Below are 12,126 nucleotides of genomic sequence, written 5' to 3'. Positions count from 1 at the left end.
GCAGGTGGCACGTAAAACACACCATTTCGAGCGTGGCCGTCGCCAGTTCCGCCTGACTGCCCCTCGTGCCAGTGGCACGTAAAACACCCACTACACTCTCAGAGTGGTCGGCGTTAGGAAGGGCATCCAGTTGTAGAAACTCTGCCAAATCAGATTGGAGCCTGGTGTCGCCTCCTGGTCCACCAGTCCTCAGTCAAATCGTCCAACCCATGCTAGCATGGAAATCAGACGTTAAACGACGATGATGATGATGATGATGAGTGCCTTACTTCATATGAAATATTTCTTTGTAGATTTCTTTTATGATCGTAACATGGTAAACTGTTCACCATGTTTAAGCCCAGAGCTATAATGTATTACACGAAAGCACTTGGTTGTAATACGTATTGCAGGCAGACAGGCAGGATGGCAGTGTGAAAACAGCGGGGATAAGAAAAACAGGATAACTGTTTTGATATATAGACACAGGTATTGATTCACACGTAGAAGAAAGGTAGAAACAGAAATAGATAGATGTACATCTGTATTTGCATACATACATGCATATATACATGCACGCATGCATGCATGGATACATACATACATACATAGATGCATACATGCATACATATATACATATATACATGCATATACTTGGTTTTGTGCATTTACAAAGAAGCATATGTAAAAAGTAATCATGTACGCATGAATACGCGTGCACAGACACTTGAGCACTAAAGAGACATGGCCACACACAACATCAGCGCAGGTCCTTAGCCCTACCTACATGCATACACTGAGTCAACCGCATATTTACAAACACAAGGAACTGTCTTGACAGCTTTCTTACTGTCAACAACCAGTTTGAACACCATGAAGGACACACACACACACACACACACACACACACACACACACACACACACACACACACACATACACACACACATACACACACACACACACGCATAAGTGCATACATGCCATGAGGAAACGTTGCCTTTTTTGGACTTGTGACCGCTACATAACACTTCAAAGGTTATGAGTTTGAAATCCATGAGCAACCAGATTGCTACAAAATACCTCATGAACAAAGGAGATAGTGTGAATCCCTTGGAGGTCCATGATACAACCGTAAATGTAGATTATATGACATTTGTGTGGAATACATGACACATATGAACAGCAGCTGCCAAAAGAATCTCATCAAGGTACTATGTGAGATAACTTTGTTGCTGTAACATTCCCATAAAGACTTCTACCACCAAATGCAAACATAACAGGCCGAATATTGTCACTTGAGAGACAAGAAAAAGTATGTAATGCCATGGCAGTCAGCTGGACTTCTGACATGAATATCTTTTTGAAAATCAAAGAGAAAGAGGAAAGCTACAGACAGTTACTTGGAAGCTAGCAGTTTCCATATCCAGATAACAAATTCATATTTATACTAATAACAATTGGTGCATTTAATCTTGTTAATAGCTAAGTGATAATTGAAAAAGCTAGGATTTTCAAAAAACTAAAGCAACCAGCTAATGCACATACTATTAATACAATCTGTAGGCAAAACAGTAAAAATATGCAAGACTTTTCTCAAGTTTATAATGTGTCGTTGTTTTTGTTCTCTTCATTCCAATGATGAAACTTTGTATCCTTGTTAGAAATCAGCGCCTTTCTTAGAGGAAGTCTTCAAATAATTAAAAATAGAAGAGAACATACATACAAATATGTGAGACATAAAGACATTGTCAGAAAGATACACTAAAAACAGTTTGTGGTGTGTAAATGTATTAATAGCCAATAGTAAATACCGTTAAAAAGGTTTCCTGTTATGAAACTGTAGGATAATCTTCCATTTTCATTGGAGTCATCATCTTTAGCTGTAACTTGACCAACTAACGTTCCAGCAGGGGCATTTTCCTGAACGCTAAATAAGTATTTCGAACTTGGTTGAAACACAGGCCTGTTGTCGTTTTCATCCAGTACTTTAATAGTCAGCTAAAACAAACAAATCATTTGCTTCTCTGATATTTATTACGTTTCAATAAATATATATATGTGTGTATGTGTGTGTGTGTGTGTGTATGTATATGCATATGAAAGAAATTGTTGTATAACAGTGCTAGGTGCACTACAACTAAGAAAGAAAAAATTATATATCTTCACACACACATGTTCTAAATTATGTTTCTCGATAAATTTTTATTTATCTATTTATGTATGTACAAGTGATTGTACTCATGGTCATGTATTTGTACATATTAAATATAGAATTATTTCTACTCTAGGCACAAGGCCTGGGGGAAGGGGGCTAGTCGATTACATCGACCCCAGTAGGTAACTAGTACTTATTTCGTCGACCCCGAAAGGATGAAAAGGTAAGTCGACCTCGGTGGAATTCAAACTCAGAACATAGTGGCATTGCCCGGCGTGCTAATGATTCTGCCGGCTCACTGCCTTTCCTATTAAATATATAATAAAACGTGAATTGTGTTTTTCTAGTTCCTGTGTGAAGTTACCAATCATTAACTTTGGGGAATCATTAGAAAGCTCCGCCACAATTAAAGCTTGTCATTTAATTCTCAGTTTTAATTCTCATGCCTTACATTTTATATGTCTGACTACGTTTCATTTTGACCAGATTTCAAGGACAGAATAACAAAGTTAAAAAGTATAAACCTCAATACAAAGCAATACTTTCATAATTGACAATACTTTTAAAATGACAATAATCAGATTAACATCTTAAAATAATAATTATGTTCCCAGTTAACTGTAACTGATAGAGTTGTTTGTGTAAATCATTAGAAACAAACACAAGCATTGATATGTTCATTTTTATAAATAGTTATGGTGTTCATTGATATGTTCATAACAACTTCACTGTGAATAGACATGAAATGACTTCATAGTCTGATGTAGTGGACCACCAGCTCATATTAAAATCTTCAGTTCAATTCTCGATATGTCTTTACAAAACCTAGATTTTATTTACTGCTGTTCATTGAGCTATCAGAAACAACAGTCAAATCATTTAGGTATGTTACCTCTAAAGTCTAAAAGGGTGTTTATCTTTTACTGACTTGATTCTCTAAAACTGAAGACAAGTGAGCCTTCAAAATCCTGTTGCTGTTAACCACGCAGTTCTGCAGAATCTAATTTAAAGCATTAGTCTTTCTTCGTTTATGCCTATGGTCCATATTTGTATAAATTTTTATGCCAATTTTTTGAAGTAATTTAATTATATAGTTCGTTTGGGATCTCTCTACCCCACGTCACATTTGACTTGTGGCTAATTTTGTTTTGGTTGTTCATTTAATCGTTTAATATTTTGGAAAGTATCATTAAAACACTGATTCTTCAGTCACTTGGGGAAGAGAATACCAGAGTAGTTTCCTAATGCCTATTTCACTTCAATAGGGTGCTTTTAATTGCGAGCTAGCAAATTAGAGAGTGTTCCAGGTGATGTCAGAGAGTGCCAAGAGCTAACGTTGCAGGACACGAAATAATGATTTGAAGGTGAGATCATCATTTCCCTTTTTCTCCTTTTTTAGTCAATGACCAGTTTCACATCCCACTAAATTGTTGTCGAATAAAATAGTTTGTTCAATTAGTCTAAACAAGCCACAAGAGGCGAAATACTGTGAGTAATAAATGAATATTTCATTAGTCTTTGATACTGAGTTTAATTTCAACGTCTTAAAAAAGCAACATGTGGAAGACAAAAATGTTATTTACGTAAAGATTTAACATTCATTTTCTTGACACTATGGTTACTAGGGATAAATAACGATCGGATAGATGTTTGTGAATGAGAAAAAAATTAGTCTATAGCTAATTGATAAAGCAATGAGCTAAATTAACCATGGTTAGAATTTAGAGCAAGCTGAATTGATCTATGAGGATTAAATAGAATTATCCATAGAAATAGTATTTACTGGTAATCGACTTGTAGCCATGAGTTATATAATTATCATCATCTTCATCATTAAATGTCTGATTTCCATGCTGGCATGGGTTGGACAGTTAGAGAAGAACTGGCAAGATGGATAGCTGCACTAGACTCCATTGTTCTACAGCTGGATGCCCTCCCTAACACCAACCACTTCACAGAGTGTACTGGGTACTTTTTGTGTGACACCAGCACCAGTGCTTTTTACGTGTGTTATATAATGATAAAGATTTACCTTAACGGCTGTCTTTTGATGCACCTGACCTGTAGGATTGTCTGTGGCAACCACTTGAAGATTGTAAATCTTATTAGTTTCATGATCTAATTCTGCACCACGGTTTACGATAATATCTCCCTGCAAATATAATAAAGATGGCAATATTTTAGTAAACAATAATCATTCATTTAATTCGTATTGAGAAACTGAAGAATGATACAACTGTTAGGATGCTTTATAGATAACTGACAGATACAAGGTTCAAATCTAGTGGGTTTCTTTTCAAAAGAGCAAAGTGATACAAAAGTGGTAGAGTGTTAAAGGACTTGCAAATAATGTACTTAGCAAAAAGCATGGATATGGACTTTATTTTTCATCCTGGTGAGTGTCCATAAAATAGCTCCCAGTCAAGTACAGTTCTCAAATGTGGGATCACCAGCCAAAGTTAAAAAGTTTGAAATCATTCTTTCATCGCGACAACTCCAGAATCAAAACACTCAGAGTGATGGTGGTGGTGGTGGTGGAGCTGGTGCTGGTGCTGGTGCTGGTGCTGGTGAAATGTTGGGGTGATTGTTGATATAGTTTATCCCAAAGTTACCTTTGGTCTATGAAGTTTAGTGTTTTTAGCGACATGTTCTAAGTCCTTTTTTCTAAAAGGCTGGGAATAATTTTAGTGAGGTTTGGCTGCTATTTGTGCTGTGGTTGACCTGTATGGGGTTGTGGTGGAGTGGTTTTGATAGCATGATGGTAGTGGTGTGTGTGTATATACACTCACGTGTGCATATGTATGTCGATAGATAGATAGATATATTGAATGAATGAATTTGCATTGCATTTCCTTTTACTTAAACGAGACCTGTACGGCAAATATACATGTCTTTTCTAAACATACTCAGGTGTCTAGATGTATAAGGTGAGAGGAAAGATTGAAAATTATAATGAAAATCACAAGTTTGGGTCCAAATTTTGAAAGAGTTGACACATTATTGTGTAAATATTAAAATATGAGTACGATAATTAGTTGTATGTATGGTTTGTCAATAATTACACGAAACCAATAAAAAAAAGCAATAACTCCACAACTCTTGTTTTTGTATATCTGCACAAAAATGCTGCGTTTCAGAAAAGTAGGCAGCTTGTTCGTCTATATCCACATCCGTATCTGTGATGTGTGCAGAGGATGGAGCACACAGCAGACATAGTTTATGTTTTATAACATCTTAACTGTTATAAGACGAGTAAGAGTAGAATTCATAATAGTAAAGTTACGATTGTACTTACGGATTCAGTGATGTGGAAATCGTTACGGTTAGGACCTTCAAGAAAAAGGGAAATCCTGCTGTTTTCTCCTTCGTCATTATCACTTGCCAAAACCTTGCCAACAACATTTGGATATCGAGTAGTTTCTTTCACCTCGAAATAATATACCTGCATAAAATATTATACAATATTTAATAACATTAGTATTCATTCATAACAGTTCTGATCAATTAAGGTCCACAACAATCTCGTGAAAAACATTGCATCAGTAAAACAAAATTAGCAGAAATCTTTTTCTTTTATCTCTCACATTACCAACCAGAGTCTTTCCAACCTGGTTTTTGACCAATGGTCTTGTTACTCCCGGCCTATTTGCTGCCATTGTACTTTTTATTAGTCGATCATTTGTTACGGTTCTTGTAAAAATAATCCAATCACAATTCTTACATAGCAACACCCCAACAACTCTCCCCACCAGCCCACACACGTGTACACTTGCACCCACACTTGTTATACGCCAGCCTTGCACTGGCACACACACACACACACACACACACACACGTGCGCCGCACAGGTGTGTGTGAGGAGGGTAAGGGTTAGGGTTAGGGTTAGGGTTAGGGTTAGGGTTAGGGGTGATCACTTATTCTTTCTCTTTTGTTCTTTTACTTGCTTCAGTCGTTTCACTGCGACCAAGCTGGAGCACTGCCTCAAATAGTTTAGTCTAACAAATCGATCCCTGTATTTAGACTCTCAGCCTCTTATTTATTCAATCGTTCTGTTTTGTCGAACCGATGGATTAACAGAGATGTAATCAAACCAACACTGGCTATCAACCAATGTGCAGACAAGCACAGACACACACAGACGTGCACGCGCATACACACACACACATATACAGACATACAAGCACGCACACACACACACACAAACAAGTTTGTTTCTACTCAGTCTTCCACAACCAAATTCATGGGATAATGGTTGGCTTCGGTTATATTACGGAACAGCTGCCCAATGTTCTGTGCAGTGGAAGGGAAACCAAGAGCAAACGATTCTGAAGGAAACTTCTTAACTGCGCAGCTAAACCTGATCTCTGTGGAAAACTTTTTCCACAGAACGTGTGTGTACGTATTTATGTATGCATGCATGTATGCATGTATCCATATATTTATATATGTATATCATTATTCAGTTTATTTGAAGATTTCTTGCCAATAGAGAAAGAGCTGGTTTCTAACCTAAATTCATGGCTCCTTTATTGAATTTTGACATCAGCAACAGGGTATTTTTGAATGCAGGTATGTATGTATATGTGTAGATTTGTATATTTTGTTTTATGTATATCTTCTCATGCATATAGTTACATATCTAGACATACTCATATATATTTAAATGATAAACTTCTGAAAAGTTTTACAGATTTTTACAGTTCCAGTGATGGTTTGAATCTGTAGTCTTCCAATTAGCTTTCTCCTTTCTGGTTTTGAGAAGCCTAATTTCTCAAGATTGGTATTTAGGCAGTGTGTTACATATCCCAGGGCCCCAATGATTACAAGTATAAACCTGAACTTGTAATCTTGATAAAGTAACTGCAGATTTCTCAATAGTATGTATGTATGTATGCATGTGTGTACGTATATTTTGAGTTTTATTTAAGCTCTTCTTAAGAGAGTTCAAGCTGGTTGCAAACAAAGCAACAAGATTTTTTGAGTTAGGAGAGTCCCCAGTATTTGTGTGGTTGAGTTGTCAATGCACACACTTTAGTGTCTGCATCGACTCATCTAAAGAATCTCAGATGGAAAATCTTTGGAATAACTTACAAATCTTCACTGTGCCACGAATAGATTGGAATAGAGAACGCCAGTCAGTTTCTTTTGATCTTTCTTCAGAAAACCTTGTTTATCTTAGAATTTTGTATAAATTTGTAGATACACGGACTAAGGTGGTAGGTACAAATGAGAATGTGTGTATGTTCACATGTCTGTATGTATGTATGTATGTACATACGCATGTATGCATTTGTGTATTTATGTATGTACGTATGCATGTATGTATGAAAAGAGCGAGAGAGAAAGAAAGAGCGAGAGAGATTAACTGCTGACTTTATACGAACATTTTTCGCGAACTTGGGTTTGTTGTCATTGATGTCTTTCACTGTGATTACCATTCCTGCAGTGGCATTACGCTGTGGGTCAGCAATAGCTATTATATCAAACTTGAGAGGGTTTGAATAGTTCTTATTTTCGTAGTCGAGTTCTTTGATGAGAATAACTTCACCTGGAATTAAAACAAAGATTGCTCCATTGAATCAGTGATATGTTCATAATTTGTTTCAGTTTGGGCTGAATATGGGGGGGGGGCAGAATGGTTAGCACTCCGGGCAAAATAGTTAGCAAGATTCCATCCATCTTTAGGTTCTGAGTTCTAATTCTGTCAACTTTATCTTTCATCCTTTCGGGCTCGTTAAATAACCACCAATTAAACACTATCCAGTTCTAATTTATGAATTAATAATCGAGTTATTACTCCATGTTGAAAAGTGTATGTCCAAAATTAATTTTTTCTGGACATTTTTACTAAATCATGATAATCCATTTTCTGGACCAAATTCCTGCAGATGATGACCATTTCTATTGATCGTTAAGGGTATTTGATGGTTCTCATACAACCATCTACATCATTTTTGTCTCATACACTAGTCGGACCGTAGCGGGACATTAATAAGAGGATTTCCACTGAAAGTGTTATCATTCAAGGAAGAATTGTTCCTATTGACAAATGTAAGTGAAGATTGGTTGAAGAATGTACCTCCTCTACTAATAGTGTTTTTCCATGCAAACGTAGACACAAAGGTCTGGTCATCAACATAGCATAATATTTGATCCCGGATTCGTTATCAACTTGAAACAGCTGAATAGGAATGCAATTTATAGAGTGAAAAATTTCTCAAATATTATCATTATTATTATTATTATTATTATCATTATTATTATTATTATTATTATTATCATTATTATTATTATTATTATTATTAAGGTGGCAAGCTGGGCGGAATACTTAGCAGTATTTCATCTGTCTTTACGTTCTGAGTTCAACTTCCGCCGAGATCGACTTTGCCATTCATCTTTTTGGGGGTCAATAAATTAAGTACCAGTTGCGTAATGGGGTCGATCTAATCGACTGGCCCCTCCCACCAAATTTCAGACCTTGTGCCTATAGTAGAAAGGATTATTATTATTACTATTGCAGTTCAATAATGGTTATTAATACAACTAAATAATTATAAGCTATCAAGCTAACTAATATGAAGTCAAATGGAACTATACAGCTTAATATTTACGAATAGCAAGTTTTTTTCATCTATCCATCTTATTACAAAGATAACACAAAAACTGTGCAAAATATAGAGTAAGGAGGTAACTTGAAGTGAATAATATGAATTATTCAACATACCATTTCTTGTAACGTTAAAAAACCCTTCATCTTGTCCACCAGGCGCTAAAGTATAGTCAGATACAAACTGATCAGTTTTAGGATCTTTTGCCCGGACCGTTGTTAACAAAAGCCCAACCTGTTTGTCTTCTGGGACTTCTATTTCATATATCTTTTTACTTTGACCAGGTGTCTCAGGTAAAAAGAAAGGCTGCGTTCGCTGTGATGCTTGTGTAATTATTACGACTCGAGCTGTAAATAAAAAGAGAGTATTTTAATATGTTTAATATATTTTTTATTGAAGATTTAATCTACTTTTACTTCACAAGTATCCTTTTTCTGAGTCAGAATGTGAAGTCAGATGGAACAGTAATAAAATACAATAATACAAAACTCTTGCAGAACTTCAATTCAGGGGCTTTTTCCCATTGCTTTCAACTCAGCATATTTAATGAATAATTTAGAATTCCACGCTGAAGTAGAAGGAACACAAGTGTCTGGTTATTGGATTTAGTTCAGTCTATCTCCTAGTTATGTTCAAATCTCGCAAATTAGACTCACCCACTGAATCTAAAACGAGAACCAGTCATTATTACATCTTGTCATATAACCCCAAGTAAGCCTGTATGCTACAACAGTACAACAATAATATTAGAAATCAATTTGACTGTGGCCATGCACTGCCCCAGCATAGCTACAGTCTAATGACTGAAACAAGTAAAAGATAAAAGATACAATTAACCACAATCTTTAATTAGTTTATTTAATATGTACATAAGAGGGAAACCAACAAATATTAATTAGCAATATTTAGATAACTTCAGACAGCGAAGTCAGAATCTTCAGCAGGCGGGGCAAAATGCTTAGCAGCATTTCGTCTGTCTTTATTATGTTCTGAGTTCAAATTCCACCGAGGTCAACTTTGCATTCATTCTTTCGGGGTCGATAAAAATAGGTACCAATTGAGCACAGGGGTTGATGTAATTGGCTTAGCCCCTCTCATGAACTTGCTGACCTTGTGACAAAATTTGATACCAATATTTAAGTAACTTTGCTTGAAGTGACAGTGCCTGGTGATGCCAAATCTGAGAAAAGTTATTCTCTATCACTTGAAATATAAAGCCTTTGGAGAAAGTTTTTAATATCTCACCTCTCTTTTTTCTAGATAATATAAGAATCTGTTAATTATCTCACCATCTGCACTTCTTCCAATTTTAACTGATAAAATATGGTTCAATACCTGACCAAAATCTCCAAAGTGTTGCTGAATTCTAAAACTTCCTCGAGGCCTTTCAGTTTAGGTTCTCTTGCTAGTATAATCAGACAGGACAAAAAAACTTGCTAGTTAGTCTTGCCCTCACCACTAACTGTTGAATCCATCTTTCAAGTGATAACAGTTGTTAGACTTAAGTCAACCAATTAAATTAATAAACAGGATCAGAGACGATTAAGAAGGGAAAGATTTCAAACCTGCAGTTCAGATACGATCGACGAATTCAATTAGTGTTATCTCCAAGCAGCAACTTTTTAACACTTGTGAATAATTTAAGAGAAATTTTCTTTATCCTCTGCTTGAAAGTCTCTGGGAAAAATTATGCCCGTCTTAAGATCTGTCTTTCTGTTATAATCCTTAAATTATTGGCTTGTTATAACGCTCACTTTGGTATACAGTATACTTAGTAAAACAAGTAAAGACATGACTGTCTCTGACCGCCTACTACTTACTCTCTCGTACTGTCTCATACCCCTTATCACATGGGAATGGTGTACCATTATTCCTAATTCCCTACAACATTTTCAGTATACCTTCCACTCATTTTCTACAGACTGTTCAGCTGTTCTTATCGATTGACTTTTAGCAGAGATTTGCAATTAATTTATTTATGCAACTTTTTTAGAAGAATTAGTTGCAGGGAAATTTAGCTCATAAATGACAACCACAGCCATTAAATAGGAAATATTTTTAGAAGCAGTAACTTCGAAGCACTTTAAAAGATCATGGAGTCTCTATGAAGCAAGTATATCAGGTATGTAACCCACATTTAATTATTGATTGAAAAAGTTTCACAATTTCTTCTGGAAAAGTTAAGCATTACTATAGATGATTGTCCAGCCAGTCCGCAGTCGGGAAATATAATGTACGGAAATTTGCTTCAATATGGGGGGTTTTTTTGTTTGTTTTTTTTTATGAAAACACTGACAAGGCTATTCTTGGAAAAGATAATTAATGACCTGATTTCCATATTTCTTTCTTTAGAATATCTCACGCAACACCTCTGAGAAGTAAATTAGCTTTGTTTCATTCCTGTACTGATTCCAAATCCTTACAGATCAACTTAACCTTTTATCCAAGTTGAAGTAATTTGGCTTAGTAAGATACTAAGTAAGACTAATTCACTTCACGACATACTTATACCGACTGAACTGGTCTAATTCTTATAAAAAATATTGCAGTTAGTGCATTGTTAATGATAATGATGGGGGGGGGGAGAAGGAGGAGAACAACAACGATGACGGTAGCGGCTGCGACAATAACGCTTATTATAGTTTAAGAAATAAGGGCTCACCTTGGGTAACCTGATTGCTGCTGCTAACATCGGCATTCAAGTCCCGAGCTTGGACTTCAAATGCAATTGTAGCCACCAAACTGTGGTATAGCTTCATCTTTAAGGTGATATCCCCAGTGACCCTGTTGATGGCAAAGGCATTCTGAAAGAGAGAGAATTGACAAACTCACAACATCTGTAGTAAAATAATTATTACTATTGCAATGTTAGTAGATTATAAACTCAAAATATAGAGGAGGGGTGGAATGAAAAAATACAAAACGATTAAAAAGCAAGTGTCGCTTGTATTAAGGATACCAACGATTTGTATAAGATAGGTGTATGTTCCCACAACATTTCATCTGATTGATTGATAAATAATGAATTTATTGATCACGGAAAGGAAGGATAAATTCAGAGTGGGCACAAGCATCATTTAAACTCAGGAACATAAAGAGGAATAACTAATTACCATAAGACATTTTGTCCTACACTCTACGCAATAATAATAATCCTTTCTACTCTAGGCATGAGACATGAACTTTGTGGGGGGGGGGTAAGTTGACAACCCCACCCCATCCCCCAGTGTTCAACTGGCATTTATTTCATTGACTCCAAAAGGAAGAGGGGCAAAGACAACTTTGGTGAAATTTGAACACAGAACGTAAAGACGGATGAAATGCTGTTAAGTATTTTGCCCACCGTACTAACAATTCGAAGAGCTCTGGCCATCTTTAGCG

At 36.0% G+C, this 12,126-nt stretch overlaps 1 protein-coding gene across 1 annotated transcript in view; it reads right to left on the bottom strand.

Annotated features, from left to right (window-relative positions):
- The window catches only part of LOC106870759 (cadherin-87A), a 119,297-nt gene that overhangs the window by 34,259 nt on the left and 72,912 nt on the right, over nucleotides 1-12,126 (bottom strand). The window contains exons 23-28 of the mRNA XM_014916956.2: nucleotides 11,408-11,549; nucleotides 8,862-9,092; nucleotides 7,522-7,685; nucleotides 5,433-5,579; nucleotides 4,170-4,289; nucleotides 1,794-1,980 (exon numbers count right to left, since the gene is read on the bottom strand). Coding sequence (XP_014772442.1) covers nucleotides 1,794-1,980; nucleotides 4,170-4,289; nucleotides 5,433-5,579; nucleotides 7,522-7,685; nucleotides 8,862-9,092; nucleotides 11,408-11,549 — 991 coding nt within the window. The remainder of the gene's footprint in view (nucleotides 1-1,793; nucleotides 1,981-4,169; nucleotides 4,290-5,432; nucleotides 5,580-7,521; nucleotides 7,686-8,861; nucleotides 9,093-11,407; nucleotides 11,550-12,126) is intronic.

This window comes from Octopus bimaculoides, chromosome 2 (assembly GCF_001194135.2).
Source record: "Octopus bimaculoides isolate UCB-OBI-ISO-001 chromosome 2, ASM119413v2, whole genome shotgun sequence".
In the NCBI taxonomy this organism is placed as follows: Eukaryota; Metazoa; Mollusca; class Cephalopoda; order Octopoda; family Octopodidae; genus Octopus; species Octopus bimaculoides.
The sequence above is the reverse complement of the archived record's forward strand: the minus strand, read 5'-3'. Positions and strand labels throughout refer to the sequence as shown.